This window comes from Triplophysa rosa, linkage group LG14 (genome assembly GCF_024868665.1).
Source record: "Triplophysa rosa linkage group LG14, Trosa_1v2, whole genome shotgun sequence".
NCBI classification, from domain to species: Eukaryota; Metazoa; Chordata; class Actinopteri; order Cypriniformes; family Nemacheilidae; genus Triplophysa; species Triplophysa rosa.
The window spans coordinates 15,935,783-15,956,393 of record NC_079903.1 but is presented as its reverse complement, the minus strand read 5'-3'; the positions used below and the strand labels follow the sequence as shown (position 1 = coordinate 15,956,393).

Here is a 20,611-nt window from a genome sequence, read left to right as displayed (position 1 = left end):
TTTGTACGAAATCATTTTTGTATGAATTGACGGAGTTAAAAAGCCTATAAAATAACTTGTTAGCATACATACCCTTTAAGCCTTTTTATTTCTATTCATTTTGCATTTACAATAGTAATGGTAGAGAAACAATGGTAATGGCGTGTTAATGTATTCAATAATTTTAGACTCCATTTATGAATCCATCTGGCACCAGAGGTTATTATGCTTAAATGTTCTCCTCTGACACAGATTAGTGTTTTATACTGAGGTTAACATACAACCAAAGCTTCCTATGGACTGTTGGTTTATTCTGGAAACCGTTGATGACAAATTCATTCACAGCATTTGAGATTCATGTTAATTTATTTCTCCTTTATTCAGAGTTCCTTTAAGTTACAAATGTGAACAATATTATTTAGTCACATACAAACACTACAGGAGCACTCCACACAAACCACTGTGTCAACCAAATAAAAAAAGTCTAATATAAATAATGCTCTTCTCTACTAAACTGTTGATTCATATCAAACATTTCCCAATGGCTGAACCCCATGCCATTCACAGGTAACAATCTCGATTCTCTCGAAAATCAGACCTACGTGTTTGTTTAGAGCTCTGCCACTGAATCTTCTGATGCTAAGTGCCTTGTGCTTCTCAGAAATGAAGTATGGCCGTGTTTCCAAACTTGTTTTTTTTTTAGGTTTGCCTGATACATCAAACCCTGAAGGCACGTCACTCGGGCCTAAAAATAAATGCAACTTCAGAGAAGCATCTATTTTGAGATTCTCCAATAAAACGTGTTTGGTTTTAGCTCGGGGCTTTATCTCTCTGCGAGCGATTGCTTCTTTCATGTATTATTCCAGATCTGGCACCTCTTATGAAAGCACAATTAGATTTTTGATGAACTACTGCAGGTGCTCCAAGCCCTAGACCGATTCATTCAGTGCAATGCGCTTTAATAGTGTTGAAGGAAGCACTGAAGGAAACTTAAACAAAATGAGGATTTGTTTGTTTGTTGTTGACAGACAAACGCTTACTATGACACTGATGAACGTACCCAAGAGTTGATAAGAAAGATCACTTTAGCACCATTTTAAGTCGAGTGCACACACTGTTGTGTGTGTGTGTGATGCGTTTGTTGAAAATCGCATGGAAACAAATGACTATTGCAGCGAGGAACTGATTCAGATTCAAAAGAATCATTTATGTACCTGACAATGGCTTTTTCTTTCAGTATTTTCAGATTATTACCTGTTATTTCATGTCATATCATTACAGTCATTCTATATTGTTTGAATTATCAATCTGGTTAAATAATAATCATCAAAACATGCGGTTGACATAGAGCACAAAGGGTAGCTGCCCAATTGGCTTTCAGGTAAGCCCTTAAAGGAATACTCCACCCAAAAAGGAAAATTCTGTCATCATTTACTCACCCTCAAGTTGTTCCAAACCTGTATACATTTCTTTGTTCTGATGAACACAAATAAATATATTTGGAAAAATGTTAGCAACTGACATTTCTGGGACATTATTGACTAGGAAAAATTATTGTATTATTTCTATTGAAAACAAAATGAGATGTTTTGAAGAACTTAGGAAAGCAAACAGCTCTAGGGCACATTTGACTACCCTTTTAATTTTTTCCTACCATGTCAGCTGCTAACATTTTCCCAAATATCTTTCTTTGTGTTCAACAGAACGAAGAAATGTATACAGGTTTGGAACAACTTGGGGTAATTCATGACAGAATTTTCTTTTTTGAGTGGAGTATCCCTTTAATGCCCTGTTCACACCGAGTACTGGACTTTAGGGAGGTTAGGGGTGTTTGCATCAAACATCTTTTACAAACGTGTGTTTTTCTCGACATCACTGCGACACATTTTCCCTATTGAGAATCGATGCGTGTGTGTGCATCATAAACATTAGTATGCAAGCAACCTTAACGTTCTATTATTACACATCACGTCTCCTCCATCCCCCTTTCAAGAGCAGCCAATTTTCTACCTCTTTAAAAGCAAAATGCATGTCAAATTAAAAAAGTTCCTAAATTAAACATTTTCCTCAGCCAGTCTGAGAGCCTCTGGCTAAGTGCACGGATGATGGGTTTCAACAACACCGCAGCCCTGCTGTCCTTATCATAAATGCACATTAGAACTTTAGGAGAGCACCGGATTGGTGCTAGTCAGTGGATAACCAGTTAAGTTGCTTGTGGTTGTAAACTTGCAAAGCGAGGACAGAGGTTTCTCTGCAATTCTGGACCAGAGAGCCGTCTCCCAGTATGCAGCTCAGTGGAAGAAGAGGGCGGGGCATTTGAACCAATCAATCAATCGCAGCTCATGTTGGTTATATATCCGCATGCTCCTCCCACCCTTCGGTTCCAGCCAGCCCCCGAGTTTCGTCACTTCTCCATAAGTGAGAGCTGTATGATACGTTGCAGTTCCTCTTCCTCTCGTCTTTGTCGAAGCTCCGCCTCTTCCTGTTCACGGGCAGACAGCTCCATGGCTAATCGCAGCTGCTCGTTGTAGCTGCGTGGTGGCTTATTGGTCGGTGTGCCGCGAGGGCTCTCCGCGGAGCTGGGTTTGTGCTGTGGGGTTCTGGGAAATGAAAAAGAAGAGTGTTGTGACTGAGACTTCTGTTAACTGGAGGTTATCTTTTCAACAACAAATAAAGCGTTATTTGTATTAACAAATAAAGTATACATTTGCTCAGCATTTGTGCCATAATTAAATTAAATTATATATGTCTAAAGCTGAAACCTTAAAGATAAATGACACAAAGAGCTGTAAACCTCAGTGAATATCTATGAGCTTCACACTGTACTGTATTGACTGTCTGGCCTGTGTCAATATCTCCAGTAAATGTGATGTGTGCATGATTCTGTCGCTGTCTGTTGTGGGTGAGATGTGTCAACAGGAGACAGTAGAAGGGGAATACTGACTGCAGACCTTTCGAGACGGCTCGGGTCATTCGACAGATGGTGTGTTCCTGGTTTACTGTTGGTCAAAGCCTCCCAGATGGTCACCTGTGACAATGGAGATGAATCAGGTGTGTGAGACGTGTCCTAACCGGTTGTGACACAACAAATCCTAACTCTTGCATGTCTTTACACTTTAAGGAGCGTTTAAGCAGCATAATATGAGATGAAGAAGCTATATTTATGACACCATTGTTTTCAACTGATTTTAAATGCAAATGACAGATTGAGTTTTCAGTCCTTTTCCATTCAAGCAGACAGGAGCTGTACTTATATGACTATTACACAGAAAATAGCCTCCCGGGGACGTTGCCAAGATGACTGCAGTAGATGACTCTATATATGTCGCATCACACTGTAAATCCCCACCCACAGTGAACTCTTACTGGTAAAAAAAACGTTCAAATCGGTATATTATTTGTGACATTGGTGACAAAATTCAGAATCTATTGATTTATTTTCTTGGACACAAATTTCCGCTTTTTTCATGACAGTCAGCACAACCTTTTTTGTGTCGCTCAACATGACTTTCAGTATACCGTTTGTATATATACGAATCTATATTTTGCTAAAATGCACAAATTTTACGAGGTGGCCCAACGTTACAGGGCTCAAGTCAAATCATACTACAACATACAAATGACATTGTACGGTGAGCCACCTTGTAAAATAAGTACAAATTCCTGTCAGATTGTGTTGATATATATATTCATGCATATGAAAGATACTTCCTATTGAAATACATTAGATTGAACGTCGTGCTGAGTGACACGAGAAAATGGGAAATTTGTTCATAATTTTATTATGCTCTAAAATAGCTTTAATGGTACTCTACAACCCCCCTTTATTAAGTATATGCCGATTAATGAATATGCAAATTAGACTCCGCCTCCACTCAAACGCACCAGCTCGGACCACCTGATCCCCTCAACTGTGTGATGTAGAAAATGGGTGGCGTTTTTGAGACTGTCTTTGACAAACTGCAATATTATTTTCACCACACAAGGTCTTAAACTGACAACTGTCAACTCAAGCGTATCCCGCAAAAAACTGTACCCAACAGCTCAACCTATAAATCATTATTATAGATTACTGTTATTAATCGGGGTGAGTTAGGTAAATTGTTTTATTTACTTGCTCCGTAACTTATTTTTGTTTCTTTTTTACCAAAAAGTTACAAATGTTCAAATATGTTCTGACTGGCTGTGATTTTGTCACTTAGCTTAGCATTTTCTCCTCATGAAGGACAGAAATGTTACTTGATACATTGCACATGACGCGTGGTTAGGACATAGTGTTCATGTAACGTATATTTCTGGAGTTTGTTGACATGCCCATCTGTTAGCGTGTGGAAACGTGTGCACATGTTAGACCTGGTCATACTCTGATCCAGCTTCTATCAGACTCTGCTGGATGGCGTACTGCAACAGGTCATCTTCTTCCTCTCTTATGTTCTGCCTCTGGTTCCCTCCTAACATGCTGTAGCCCCGTGGAGCTTCAAACACACAGGCTGGAATCTCCCCTCCACGACATGAACCTAAAACATGAATCGCACACAGAGCGAATGATGCCTGGTGCACTTGTGCAGATTTATGGACTCAAACATATCGACAAACAGATACGTAGGTATTTTAGGCGGTGCAATCGGGAAAGCAATCATTAAACATTTATTCGATCAATTGGTCCCTGGCCATTAAAAATAGCAAGTGCTTTGCCTCAACGTGGTATTACTTTGTAACACTGCGTTTCTCAATCTGTTATCATCTTAAATGCTTTGTAATGATCACATTTGTAAAAGGCGGGTTCTTACTTGTGGAACTGGAGCTGGACACGCTGGAGGAATCGCTGCCTGGAGAGGGTGTCTCAGTCCTGGGACTCTCCTTCTGTCCGTCCCCCTCACCTTCCACCCGAGGCAATCCGCCCTCCTCACAGCCGTTTAGGTTCCCAAAGGTGATGCGTGCATTCAGGATTTGATAAATGGGAATTTCTGTGGGAATAAAATGTTAGCGGTGCTTTAGCTTCAATTTTCAATTCAATTTAACAGTTACTTTTAAAGGTCCAGTCAGTGAAATCTAGCGGCAAGGTTGCGTATTGCAACCAACCGCTCACTCCACCCCTCCTGTTCAGAACACTATGACGGCTGACAGAACATGGCGAATTATATGCAAGGGGACCCGCCGTGTATGTAGATAGAAATAGCTCATTCTAAGGTAATAAAAACATAACGCTTCATTGTGTAAGCTCTTTATGCATCTCTGTAGACATAGTTATGTATATTATATTGCATCTCTGTCAATAGATCCTCCCAAAAATTACACACTGGACCTTTAAGGGATGCATAAAGGAATTTGGTTTTAATCTAAAATACAAAAAATATGCATATTTTAAGAGGTATATTTAGAGTCTAATACTTAGGGCTGTCAACGTTAACGCATGCGATTAATTTTTCAAATTAACGCGTGAAAAATATTTAACGCAATTAACGCAGCATCCGTTTGTTTTGACATTCTTTGTCTAGCGTTACATTATGTAATCACGCTTTTATTCGTGTACAGGCTTTTAAACCACTTAAGCGCGGTTTTAAACAGTTGCTTTGACATGTTCAATGAAGATTGACAGCTTCTAAACTGTGGGACGCGGCAAAACGCAACGCGAGGTCCAGTCTGGTGTAAACAGTCACGGGCTGACGGCTGCGTCGGTGAATCTCTGTCAGACAGCGCATCCGTGTTAAGTTCTCTTTCGTGCTTGAATGGATAAAACCACACAAGATTATGTCAGAAAGCCCGTTTTGTCTAGCATTTTCTTAAGCACAGACTTCAAAGTGTAAAATAAAATCTTAAATGAATGCAAAGAGTTTTGAAAATGGGAGTGCAGTGACGGTCAGATCTGCGTACTGAGACAGCTCTTAAAGGGGCCGCGCTCTTAAACGTGCTGCTGTGACTCCTGTCACTAATGTTAATCAAAGAACAAAAGAAAAGAAGAAATCAATGTGATTTTGTAGCTTTAATGAGAATTCTTCTGCATTTAATTTATAATTTAGCATTAAAGACTGTAAAGTGTTTGAGAACTTCCTTCAATTTCTGTATATTTCATGATAGCTCTCAATTATATTGTTGAATGGCTATAATTAATGTTAAAATAATCAATTTAATAGAGACATCAGTTACAGTACTAATATCAAAATGTTTTCTTTCATTCATAAAATGACGCTGTTAAAGAAATATGTTGTTTCTACATCAATTTGAAGATTAAATGTGAAATTATTAAAATGTAAAAGTATATTTTAAAATATTATTGTTATGTGCGATTAATCGTGATTAATCACAGAAAATGTGTGATTAATCCGATTTTTTTTTTTAATCGATTGACAGCACTAATACTAATATAATTTTTTATAAATGTAATAGATAAAAAAATACATTTTATTTATAGTTTCTGCAAAGACAACTTTAAGTCGTTCATATGTAGATTTTTCTGAAATGTATGTTTCTGTAGCGTTAACACTGACTGAGCAACAAGACATGTCAACTATTTTCTTCAACAAATGAAAACAAATGAGTTTTGAGACTGGACTACCTGAGTATCCAAACAACAGAAAATATGGAATACAGACATTATTTTAGTAATTCTGTTTATTACTACATTGTAGATTTTAGTGGGAAGGGAACAGTATTTTAGGTCCATAGTATCATCTAACAGTCATTGCACTCTCTCACCTATCTTGACAGGGAATCCGGGGGGCAGGCGTAAGGTGATAAAGTCCCTCAGCTTGGCGAAAAGGGCGTTGGAGATGGCCATGAGGTCAATGATAGGAGCAACCTGCTCCGCCAGAGATAGAGGGTGCGATTCACACAACCACAGCTTAGCTTTGAATCTAGGTGAACACACACAAACAATACATTTATTTGATAAAAAATATCCCATAAATCTACATTGAAAAACAAACCAGTAAACTACCACCCAAATCATCTTAGCAACTGCATAGCAACATAGCAAACATAGAGCTATGTACTGTGTTACAACATCTAGTTTGTGAACCCCACTAAAATCAAGCAGTGTTTTTAAAGCACTACCTTTGTGTTTTGGTGGTGAGATGACAGGGCTGGCCGATGTCTCTCGGACTGTGACTCAGACTGGGATTAAAGTATTCCTCAGCTGTCAAGGCCGAAGGGTTCGTATCAGGGCACGATATCTGAGTCACCATAGTGTTCTGTAAAACACACACGCACACACATGTTGAGGATACAGAAATATCATTGTGCTATAAAGACATCTAAAAGCTTCTTTTCTCACAAACAAATTCTTAATGGTGAAAACAGGGTCACTCACGCCATTGTTTGGCCCCACGTGCTGTTCAGCGATACCCAGGAATGACTGCAGAGGTGTCTTACCGCCTAATACAAAAACACAACACACAGTGGGTCACGGCACAGCAGACTCACAGAAACCCAAAGATCTGTATTACATCAGCACAACGGCAGCAAGACAGACACTGCTTGTTCGGGAATAATGTGAGTGGGCAGAGAAATCATGAATCGTCATATTCATTATGAAATGCCTGACAGTGCACACATGTGTCATATGGAAAAAACATCAGATGTGATTTACTGGCTTGAAATTCTGTAAAAATGACTCAATATAAATGAAACTTTGTTTTGATGTAAGAAACCGAATTTCAGTATTAAACGTACCTTTGGCTTTTGTTTTGTGCTGGTCGGTGAGATGGTCAGTACGTGTGCGCGTGATCAACTCTACATTAGAGGCACAATAAACCTGAAGCAAAGATATTGACAACAACAGAAAACAGTCATTCATTTATTTATCTTAATTGTCTTTCCATTCCGTTTCATTCAGGTCAATAGAAGCATGCAAAAGTTTGCAATTGTGTAACATTATGCAAAATTAAGGCATTGCATGAATATTAATAGGGTCATGGAGACGTTGCTTGGTAACCTTCGGGGAGCAACCAGTCAATTACCATAATTAATATTCATGAGCCAAACCTTCAAGCACAGTAGATATGTGATTTTGCTAGCTGATAAATGCACGCATCTCCATCTTAGCCAAAGATAACTATAAAGATAACAAAAAATAATATACTTACTTGTTTGTTGGTCATATTAAAGCTAGGGTATGCAATGTTTTTCATTAAAAAAATGTGTTCTACGTTTTACTGTTTACTGACAAGAGGGTAAGTAAATGATGACAGAATTTTCATTTTTGAGTGAACTATCCCTTTAAATACATAGAGGGTGAATTACCTTGTGGCACTTATGCAAAATCTAATGCAAAAACCTGCATATTCACTTTACACTTGTTTACATTTTCTAATATCCATGGAAGCAGTTCTTCATCAAATAATGATTAAATGATTTCATAAACTAATCTTATATCCTCAGGCAGTACCTTTGATTCGTACCCATTCACCGTCTCTGTTTTCTCACTCCGCCAGCTAAGAATCCCTGTTTTATTTCTGCAGAGACAAAGCAGGTACGATTACAAGGTGGCCCATGTGCCGTGGATACAGAGGTAAGTCCAATTTCACACATTTTTGGATGAAACTTAGCCTTAAAGCGCTGGCTCACACTCTTGGCTTCGCTTCCCAGGGTGTGATGAAGCCACATTGAGGGGTCACAATGCCCTTGTCGGAGTTTTACAAAACTTTCCATTGGCGACAATGACTTGGCAATGTTATTATGCCCTCACCTCTCAAAGGAGATGTTCCTGGTGTCTAGCTGCGTGGCCACCACGGGAGCAGATAGACGGGCCGCTACCTGTTCATTGCTGGGCTGCCGCGCCCCCAGAAGGCTCAAAGCGTTAGTGCAGAGTCTGGAGGAAGGGAAGGCAGGAGAGGAAGAGGAGGAAGACAGGCATGGCAACGTCTCGCAAAACACCAGCTGTCTGTCATGATCCACTTCCATAACTGTTGCACTGGAGTCTGAGTGACAGGTGGAGAGAGAGACAGAATGGAGGGAAGCCAATTAGACATGGAGGGAAAGCGGGAGTGGGGTTTTTCCATGCCAATGAAGACTTTTGAAAGAGCAGTGAGTGAGAGGTGGCATCGAGAACTGAAGTGGAGATCAAACCCGAATCTGATTTAAATGCCATAGGCAGAGAAAAATTAAGGCTGTTGCAGAAACTGCACATGCAGGAACCTGCAGAAAGCTCAGCATATTTTTACAAAAATATCCTCAACCACTTACGTTTATTAAGTTATTTTAATATTTTGGCTAATTTCATTTGATGCTTTGAGCTATTAATAAAAGTGTGGTTTTGTCAGGTCTAAAGGAACAGATAACCAAAAAAGACACTTGTTTTTGTTTTTTGACACTTGTAATTCTTTCTACTTTAAACACTGTTCTACTATGAAAGCCAAAAAAGTTATTTATAGAATAATATTCAAGCTGTTTTTTTCCCCTATAATGAAAGTGAAAGGCAAGCTTTCCAAAGAATTTTGTATGTTCCTCACACAAAGTTATATCATTTATTTTCATATGGACTACTTTTATAATGCTTTTTGTCTATTTTGTACTTTGACCGCCCCTAGTCCACATCCACTTTCATTTGATAAAGAGTAGCATAAACATTTTTCAAAACGTGACCTTTTGTATTATATGGTAAGGTCAAAATAATTTGAACACATCAAAAAATTATTTTATTACTTTGTATTTTTTTCTTGCTTTGCAGTACAACATTAAAAAAAGCTGAAATCAAGATACACTTGAAGCGAAAAGATGTCTTTTAAAGTCTTGTGAGTTCATTAAAGATTAGGTGAGTTTATGCTCAAAAAAGGAAAAATATCTACAAAATGGATAAGAGAAATAAACTTGAATTAAGTTTGACCTTTTACTAAGTACTTAATATAATGTTATTTTTCTTACCCCAATAGCAGATATTTTTGCTTTTTTTAAGCATAAAATCCAGATTTTGTCTGGCCATCACACACACCTTGACCCTTAAATATGAAACTGCGATTGCCTCTTTGCCAGGTCATTTGTTCAAATCCCATAAGTGTCGTGTCCACCCGCAGGCACTGACCACTCTTCCATACCCGGTATGTGTCACTCGGACAGATACGAGACACTAGTGGAACTAAAAGAGAGAAAGACTTCAATAATGGTCATTACAAAAAGGGACTTAAGTGAGGAATTGGAAAAGGGAAGTCGCTGTCCAAACACACCATGAACTCTAATTTACACATGTTTACAGCACTTCCAACCTACCCCAGCTTGTAAACTCCCATTTCATCTCCACATAAAAATCCTGTGTCTGAAAGACAGAGAGGGTGAGAGAGGAGAGGTTAGAGTTAATGTGAGCATACAGTGGGAGGTCAAGAGAGAAGGATCACGCTGCAGGGAAAGGCATGAATAATAAAATTCCCCGAGAGATGAGGACCGTGGAGAAACCGGGAGATTGGACATCCATCATAAACTTAAGGAAGAGGGTCGAAAGTTCACCTGGGGTTGTGGAAAGGAAGCAGAGAAAGTAACACAGAGGTCTGGCTAACAAAGAGCTCTTGGCCTATAGGTGACCTTAGGTGGGTGTGAACGTCTTGTTTGTGTATCTGTATGCTTGTGTCTACTGGAATGAAGGGCTCAGGTGTGGCGGCAGCAGGTGATTGTTAAGATCCTGTTTGTTAAGCTGGTGGGTGAGGTCATGGTTTGTTGTTTTGTCATTAACCCGCTTATTATTAAGACACATCTGGGGCTGACCTGTCGGAGTCTCTCCAGCAGCCGTGGGATCCCTGCCAATCGCTTAGTGGTGCGCTGGTAGTCACGGTAACCCAGCACCAGGCGAATCAGCTCGGGTTCACGTGTGCTGATGGCTTCCTGTAACACTGATAGGTGTAAAGTGTAAGGTTAAACGTGATCCCGGATTGTGAGATAACTGGATATTTTCTCACGGTATTACCTGTCCATCCATTTCTGTTTTCTTTGCAGACATCAGCGCCATGCTGGAGTAACAGACGGGCACAGTCCAGGTGGCCTAGCGTCACAGCCAGGTGCAAAGGAGTCCGACCACGTGGGTCTAATACTTCTAAATCCACCTGTTGGATTAAAAGAGATTTCACATGATGCTAAACAAATATCGTCAAATATATTCCCCTTTAGATTAAATTCATGTTCTATTTAAACCATTTCATGTATGCTTTTTTCTCAACTAAAGAGATAGTTCATCCAAAAATATTAATTCTGTTATCATTTATTTACTCTCATGTTATTCAAAACCTGTTTTTGACGCTTTCTTCTTTTTAAAACAAAAGAAGGTATTTTGAGAAATGTCTCAGCCGTTTTGTGGAAAGTCAATGGGGGACGGTGTCATTTGGGTACCGACATTCTTCAAAATATCTTCTTTTGTGTTCTGCAGAAGAAAGAAAATCATACAGGTTTGGAATGAAATAACGGTGGAGAAATAATAAAATCATTTTCATTTTTTTCCATCTCTTTAAAAAAAGGTTTCCATAAAACTCTCAAATCCCACTTCACATAATTGTATATTAAACATTAAATATGTTGCATCACAGCACACAGCACAAATTACTTGTTTCTTGAAATTGTATTGTTGGTAAACCATATCTAACAGGTAAATGGGAAAAAAGGCAGAAGTAAAAGACTGCGATGGAAAAGAGAAGTGACAGGTGATAATTAAGGCATCGCACCCGAACATGACACAGAGCGCATTCACACGGCGCCCAACAGCCACGGTGAGAAATACTTCCACACTCAAACTGATAGCCAATAAGCACACTGTAATTCCACACTTGTGAAAACCAGCACTGTGCCGTTCTCATCCAATATCTCCGTCTTTCCATCACAGACAATTTAACTACAGTCACAAAAACAAGCGATTGCAAATATCCTACAGAACAATATTTTATAAGAATCATCTCTCAGCTGTTCTCCAAATGCAAACATGCATTTCAGTAAATCTGCTTGTGTTTATAAAAGCAGCATGACCCATTTATCATTATTTGATGAGATGGCTGGCTATGCTCGTGTCCATATTTATAAGCAAGCCCTACATAAACAAGGTCAGGACAGATGATGCGGACGGTGCGTGATGTATGTAGAGCAGGAATAAGAGTTAGGACAGCTTTATTTAGAGATATCTGTGTTTGATGTTTTTAACTAAGCGCTCGAGGATGGGCACGTGGTAATGGAAACATATTACCCGAGGGTTTCATGTGTGCTGTGAGATCTGCTTTGTAGTGCACCATTTTTCCATGACTATTGCATTATGCATGACGATTACTGTTGCTAATGAACAAACCCTTCACACTAGTGCCACAGATGCTTGTTGGGGATAAAATCGGTAAATAAATCCTATAAACTTTGCTTTGATGAACTTCAGGACTGGAATGTCAAAGATTTGAGGGTGTTCAATTGACTTAAGGAACCACTCCATGATCTCCAGAAGAGACTTTCACACGACTGAGCCCCACTCACATTTCTTCTGAAAATAAAAATCTCTAGTTCAGTCATATTGCACATTATGTAGTGTATGATACAACAAAAAACAAGCTAGTCCCTGTATAGAGTATATATGTGTGCATATGTCCCAAAGCTTGGTAATTAGCCGGCCCCTTCCTTAACATCACAACGACACTCGTCGGCAACTGAGGCACCGGCAGCCCCTGAGGGCTTCTGTCTAGAAAAACACCCGGCTGGTCCCTAGAGTAAAATGAGACAGCTGAGGTGTTACGAGAAAAAGGGTGTGGATGGGGTGGAGGTGTTGGGGGAGGGGTTGCTATGGTAACCCTGGGATAAGGAGAATGGAGAGGGAATGCTGGATGCGGACGTACATTGATGGAGAGTAAACAAGAGTCGTGAATGATGGCTGTCGTGTCAGTCCTGTGGGGGTCTCAGATCAGCCCTGAGGCTAACACTAGAGAGATCAAGCCCACTCAGATGACTGACAGAGAGAAAGAGAGAGCAGGAGAACTGTCAGGAGGTGCACGTGCTTTAGCCGGTAAAGGAGTGAGTGATTGAGGGATAAGAGAAATGTGAAACTTGGTAGTACTATGACAGATTAGCGGGCATGAGATGGGTGGGCAATGATTTGGGAAGCATTAGCTGTTACAGACTGGCCTTGAGGCCTGAAATGCTGCTTTATATACCCCTTTGGGACATTCTAGGTTATGCACATTAACACACAGACAATCCTTTTTCTAAGCACACACACTACAAATACAGAACTTGCTGAATAATTACATATTGCATAAAAGAGCATGCCTAGTAAAACCATTACAAAAAAGTAAAAATCAAGCTATCTCTGATTATTTTGTGATAAGCACTGTTCATTAAGATAATAATATAATAGAACTGGACACTATCTTGCTACTTAACAAATACATAAATGGATATGAAATATTGATTTGCCGGCAATTATATAATTCACTTACTTGTAGATACCATGGAGAGACTATAAGCACAACTACACTGTCAGAAAAAATGGACCCAAGAAGTACACATTTGCACCTAAAGAGTGTATATTACCTCAATATTGATACCAAATATATACAGTATATCTGTTCCTTAATCCGTTCCTTATAGGCCCTTTTTTAAAGGGTGCCATCCCAGTGACAGCTTGGGACCATTTTGACCTTTTTTATGCTGGAAACATACATCATTCAGAAACATCATACTGTCATTATTCAAAAATATCTCATCACTGAATGCGACGATCGACCAATCAGAATCCAGTGTTCCAGAAATATGTGTAATATTGGTAATATTTCTACCTGTATCGCCTACACATTACAGCTAGCTTCTTCTAACTGACCAGAATTTGTCTTACCCTCCCACACTGCTTCTCATCCAGTAACAAGGTAACATGCCAACATGCATGCAGTTCATCTGACACACTCATTCACGTTGACTAATTTTGCCCTAATGGTCTTTCCCCACATTGTTGTGTTACTTCCACATGCTCATCCATTCTCTGCTGGAGACTGCATTATTGATAGTCATCTCTGGCTGGTGCATCTGCTCCTGCACTCTCTCTGCCTCGGCTAATCTTCTTTGGCAGCTACTTAAACTAACATCAATCTTTCATTGGAAGTCCAAACTGTGCATGTGGGAGGCAGGTAAAAGAAAATCATATGTGTGTGTGGAGTGAGGGGGATGCACATCACAGCATGCCGGGGATTGTATGCGTTCTGTATGCTTTTTAATTCCAATTGTAAAGCAGCTTGGCAACAATTCAAAATGTAAAAAATATATGTAAAGCGCTATAGAAATAAATTTGAATGTACTAAAAAGGGTTCTGTGTGCGTGTGTGTGTGTGCGCATACAGTATGTGTGTGTGCAAACTAACATCAATCTTTAAATAAACGCACGGATACACATCATCCATTTATATTCAGTACACATATACATATATTTAAACATATGTTTTTAATATAAATGGATCATGTGTATCCATTAATTTGAAAGAAAAAAAACAGGCTACAAAGGCACTTAAACACTGTGATGTACCCGAAGAATTAAATGAATTGCAGAGACTAGGGGAGAACCCAGGAGAGCAATGAAAAAGAACTTTCTTTAAATAAGTCTACAGGCAGAAAATATGCTGTTATTGGAAGAAATATGGGCCTTTTCTGACTTTGCGCTGCTATTGTGTCGCAGAAGTCTGACACACACCCACAGTGCCAATCATATTCTGAAGATTGGCCTCCAGGGTTCAGCTATAAGGACTGCGTTTACCACCTCTTAGTGTGGGAGGCAGAAACCAAGAGAGCTTGTTCTATGCGGACACCAAAACTCAGACTAAGAAATACTGTTTTGACTAAGAAATATCAAAGTCATTACATTTGCACTAAATGTCATAGTAAGTGTGTTACCATCTTATTAAAATACTGTAGAAACATCAGTACAGTGAGGATTCAGTTTTGTTGCTAAACCTAGTGAGATGCCACTCAAATAGACCTTCAACAGTATAGAAATAGATTTCCAATTCCACTATTTGTTACAAACATATTTTATATATAGAATGTGTTTTTTACACATATATACTTGTGATGTAGAAATTAAACTCCACTGTATATATCCACATACAGCTATTCATGTATTGTGGCCATTGCCATTCCAGACTGACAGCATGACAAGAAAACTGTGATAAAAATCACATAAAATCTCTTTTCCTAAATACATGTACAAATATTACAGTTGTATATTAACTTGTTTTTTTGTTGTTGCAGTATTTGAGGTAAATCTTTTCTGTTATTTTGACCTGTTTCTCCAGGTTTCATTTCCTGCATATAAATGCAAATAGAAAAATATTTTTATTTGAAATTTGGGATAAATTTTGTTAGCAGTTCACAGAATGGTACAAAAATGATCGTTTTACCTAAACACATATAAATAGTAAATTCAGAAAAAGTTTTCAGGTTTCATTTTCTGCCTATAAATGCAAATAGAAACAATATTTTTATTAGAAATTTGGTAGAAATGTTGTTAGCAGTTCACAGAATGGTACAAAAATGATCATTTTACCTAAACACATACTGTACATATAAATAGTAAATTCAGAAAAATAGAAAATAATTTTGAAATGGTCTCTTAATTTTTCAACGGCTGTGTATACACATGGATTTCTATGAGTGTCAGGAACGCACATTAAAAATGTCACCTCATGGCATCTTACTACGTTTTGGAACAGAGCTTATATAAAAGAAATGCATTATTTTTACGAAGTGTCTATTTACACTGAGTACAAATACCCCGCCTTGTTGGCATAGACTATTTGCACTAACTCCGCCCACAAAAATGTGATTGGAATAGAGAAAGTGTAAGAACTACGCCACTTCAAACAGCAACTCCAGTGGCGTAAAGTGTAAAGTCTGTATAGCTTGGCACGGGGAGACTGGGATTCTAATCCACCTCTCGCTGAAAACGGATCTATTAGTGCAAATAACCACTGCCTTATTTTTAACACCCAAAATTGCTTAAGATGTAGCTTGTTCAGAGCCCTTCCCGGATCTCATCCTGACCATGCTGGTGATGACATCTAAGTTCTATTCACAGAACTGGTGTGTAGAGATAAGAGGAAAAGGAAACGAGCGAGGTCACTCTTTCCACGATTAAAAGGAAAACGCTGGAATATAGCAGTGTTCTATAATGGTTTCCCTAGGATATGGCGCAACATTATTTTTGCATATCCAAATTAGAATAGGGAACATGTTTATTGGAAAAACAAACATTTATGTAAATCAGGGAGATGACTAGTGCTGATGAAACAGCACTTTGTAGTATTCTCCAGTATAGGCAAATGCAACACTGTATTATTGCCTACGCCCAGGTTATTTTCAATGGATGAATGTGTTTTTTATGTTACCTGTATGTTTGCTCGCTTACGCATCATTTGATGGTGAATTCAAACCATAAGCTAGAATGAAATCAGATATGATCCTCAAAGTCTCTTTCATTTCCTTATTTTCAATTTGGTGACCCACGGTGTCACTGCACACACAGACATGTCCTCAATCCTCAGACTCTCCTTAATAGTTCTCCAAAAATGAAAATTGAAAATTCATTTGTGTCATTCGAATGACTTGTGACTTGTGTGAAATGGTGATGGCTTTTTTTAAACAAAAATATGAAAACACCCAGGCCTGAGGATGGGGTGAGTGATGATGGTGAGTAAATGAAGACATAATTGAATTGGGTGAACTGTCACTTTAACCAAATGTCAGCATCCCCCTCCCCACTGCCCATCCCCAATGGCAACACTCTGCTTCAATTAGTGTTGGGTTACCGTGTAACAGAAGGGTGGGCCATTGAAGAATAGAGATATATAGTATATCAAACAGAAACTGAGCAGATGTGAGGGAAACAGAAAATGTGCTGATGGAGAGGCACGGGTAAAGAAACTGCAGCCCTGTTGATGCGTATTTGCTGAGGCACTGCTGACTTCCCAAAAAAAAAAATCTACATCCTGCTCAACAATTTCTCAGCTCTTTGGGCTCGGTCGTTCTGTAGATACATCACCCAGCAATGCTCTTCTCTCCAGCTTCCCCATTCAATCACCCACTCTATCCATCGGCTTTCTCAATTTTCTTTCTCTTTCTCCTCCGTGCTGTCATCGGTCCACTTCCTCCCTGTGACTGTTTTATGGCACTGTCAAGGCAAACTGCAAATTGAGCCTCTTTCCCTCGACTAACTTCTTTTTCCCCGATGTCCCAAATTCATCTCTTTGCTATTCACGTCCTTCGATCTCCCTCCAGTTCCCCCACCCTTTGTTCTTTACTGACACCTAAAATCTATCCCATAATCCTGTGTGCTGGTGCAGCAACTTTTCCCCTTGTCAGGATGCTTCGTTCATCTGATCTAACCAAAAGAAGTGATCGTGACGTATTGACCTCCGTCTTTGTGCCTCGTCCCGTCGCAAAGGAGCCCGATTTGATTTATCCAGCAACACCCCCCAGCGCAATCCTCAATCTCCATAATTTTGCACACCATGCCAAGTGTGGTTAGATTATGCTGTCATCGGGCTGTAAATCATATAAACTTGGGAGTGCTTTGTATCGCAGTAGTCATCAACATGGTTAGGGGCTGAATTATTACGGTTAGCCTGAGTCATAAAATCCTGTAGGAGAACAAGATGGCTGGTATATGAGTTACAGTTTGGGTTTTAGAAAGATAAAATCATTGAATGGCTCTATAATTCAAATGGAAGACTTTGTTCAACATAATCCATAATTGTGTATTATAATAGTGAAAAGTGACAATAGTGAAACAGAGAAACAGGCTGGTGTGATAGTGGATGTCTGAACTTCTTAAATCAATTGTGCATAAACTTCCTCCAGTTACAATGTAACACTTTTAGATGCAGATGTAGTTTAACATGTGTTGCTCGTATTAATTGTGAAATGTTAATCTATCTCTATCTGAAATAAAAAATATTTATATTATTTATTTATTCCGTTTTATATGTTCTCATCTGTAATTTAATCTGCAATGAATTCCACAATATTGTTATTTAAATAAGGCAGCAGCTATTTGCACTAAGTGTAAATAGCGACAGATGCTATTTACACTAAGTTTAAATAGTAGTAGTAAGTTCTGTTTAAGTGAAAATAGCAGCATTTCTTAGCTATATGCTATTTACACTTAGTGCAAATAGAGCTGTCCTATTTTCTTTGGATTAAGTAGAAATAGTAGTTAGATGCTTTTTACTTATAAATAGTGGCAGATAACGTTATTTGCACCTCAGTATTGTTGTGCATTAAACATTACGCAATAATAACAGACAGTAAATCATTATATTTATAAAAAATAATTAAAATGATGGCAATTTATTGATATATTAAACCCTATACCTACCCCTAACCTTACCCTAAACCTAAAGTTTATGAATAAAAAGGAATTTTAAGTCTTAAATCAATTTTATTGCAAACAAATGCCTTCATGATCTGTAAAGTAATAAAAAATGGTAAAGATGGTCTTCAGCGGGATTAGAACCCTGGTCTCCCATGCCGCGCTATACAGACTTTAAACTTTATGACACTCAAGTCGCTACTTGTAATAGCGTCAATTTTACACTTTCTCTATTCCAATCACATATTGGTGGGCGGAGCTTGTGTAAATGACCTCTGCCAACAAGGCGGGCTATTTGTACTCAGTGTAAATAGACACTACGTTTAAATAATTGCATGACAGACTATTGTCACTAATCTGTGGATTATATCATTCATTCTTGGCTGATAAGAAAGACAAACACACCCTCTTTTGACACAACATCTATCCTCAGAAACTGAGTGGTGAACGTAGGTTGACTCTCTGTGCATTATTCACCCACACTGTATCCAATACCACTGTGTTCTGCAGTCCCTCTGTATTTTAAACCACCTCTCAGAACGAAATAAAACTGAACTGAATCTTTGATACACCACTCACCCTTTTACGCACCCGCAGTAAAATGACAGACGTGAAACATGAGTGGTTTAGAGAATCCGAGGGTTTGTCTTAAAACCTATGAGCTGCCTACTCAGTCTGCATTTCTTTTTCCCATCACAGACGCGTTTAAACGTTTATAATTATGTCCAAATTACCTAGGTAGACATCTTTAAAGATTTAAGATACATCCAGGGTGTGAGGGTTTTTTGATATACATATGGCATTCAAATTAAATAAACTATACAATAATGAATACACTTTTTTGCCGTTGCATCATTACGATCCGAATCAAGAACAATAGTCGTGAGCGGACGGATTTGCAATAAATGAAAAATACCTTAATTTGATCTTTAAAATTCAATTTACATAAATTCTGAATTGCACCATTTTGCCGACCACTATCCCAGTCATTGTGGATCACACCTAGATCAGTTTCCACAGTCAAACCCACACGGCCCGCTCCTCATCATCCGCCCGCGAGACTGACACGCGGAACGGAACGCGTCTTACCTGCTCGCGCGCCGAGAGCTCTTTCTCCAGCTGCCGGTGTTTGTTATGCCACACCAAATAATGGAGGTGGTAGCGACTCTTCTCCGGAGTTTTTCTGGCAGAAATCATCCTCGGTGCATAGTTCGCTCCTCTCTCCCACGTTCCGTTTCTCCGCTTTTGTGCGATGTCACTTACTTTTGTAAAGGGCGCGTGCTATATTATTGCCGCGACAATCGATAAAGGGATTTCTCTCCATTTTCTTACGCAGCATTCCCTTTGCATTGCCGCTTGCATAAGTATCTGTGGTGAAATGCAATTTAAATCTAACGCATGTGTATCAGTTATCTCTCTTCTGATATCCACTCTCCTCCTCCTACTCTCTCTCTCTCTCTCTCTCTCTCTCTCTCTCTCTCATACACACACACGCACGCTCGGTGAGACAGGGCTTTGGCTTTCCCGACGACGAAGTCAACTCACACATATAAGCCACTGAACTTTAGTCTGAACAGTAATTTCTGTCATACATGCTTCCCGCTCACTGCACCATGGAAGAGAGAATATCATTCTGCCATCAACGTGTTTTGATATTTTTTATTCTTGCAATAAAATCAAACATTTTATTCATCATCAGCCTTAATACATTAAACTGCTTTACACGCAGTAGAATAGAATAGAACTGGTCTTTTTTAATAGAAAATAGCCCGCATCCTTATTTATTATCTGTTACAGTAATAGAGTAGAATATACCTTTTGTGTAATATTATCCTGAAGTAATCTGAATAATAATATAATAATCAACAATTACAGTACTATAAAATATGTACTTATGTTTTGTAATTGCATTTGGACGCTGTTCTATTTCTAAAATGTAAACTATATTCTAGAATGTTTTATTATAATAGAATATAATATATTCTTTAATTCTCTATATTCCCGCAAAAATAGTATTATCAGTAATTTTTTATCTTGTGGGGACATTTTTTTGTCCCCATAAGGAAGACAGCTTTTAATAAATGTAAAAATGGGAAATAGTTGGGAGATCGAATATACAGTTTAGAATATATCTATGTCTAATGTCCCCATAATATCTAATATCTATGGTCCCCATAAAACATGGAAACCGAACATGAGACCATGCAGCTCAATCCAAATGACTGTAAAAAGCAGAATTGCAGAATAAAATACAGGTGCAGGTGCAATCAAATTAAAAATAATTTAAATTAAAAACTAAAATAACAATGTAGGCTATTCGTTGATTTATTTCGGG

The 20,611-nt window shown here is 38.6% G+C and overlaps 1 protein-coding gene across 2 annotated transcripts; it reads right to left on the bottom strand.

Moving 5' to 3' along the window:
* Positions 1–319: 319 nt before the first annotated feature.
* Positions 320–19,733, bottom strand: ankrd13b (ankyrin repeat domain 13B). Of its 2 annotated transcripts, none has more exons than XM_057351834.1 (15): positions 19,366–19,733; positions 10,871–11,006; positions 10,672–10,796; positions 10,183–10,228; positions 9,908–10,051; positions 8,666–8,897; positions 8,366–8,432; positions 7,651–7,732; positions 7,289–7,353; positions 7,033–7,169; positions 6,676–6,833; positions 4,770–4,946; positions 4,333–4,496; positions 2,931–3,007; positions 320–2,579 (listed from the first exon to the last, which is right to left on the bottom strand). In XM_057351834.1, exons 1-15 carry the CDS (start codon positions 19,471–19,473, stop codon positions 2,384–2,386), a joined length of 1,914 nt encoding a protein of 637 aa, XP_057207817.1. In that variant the 5' UTR covers positions 19,474–19,733; the 3' UTR covers positions 320–2,383. The 2 variants fall into 2 exon arrangements, with proteins under 2 accessions (XP_057207817.1, XP_057207818.1); XM_057351835.1 differs by having other exon boundaries at positions 2,413–2,579; positions 2,924–3,007.
* Between the last annotated feature and the right edge of the window lie 878 nt (positions 19,734–20,611).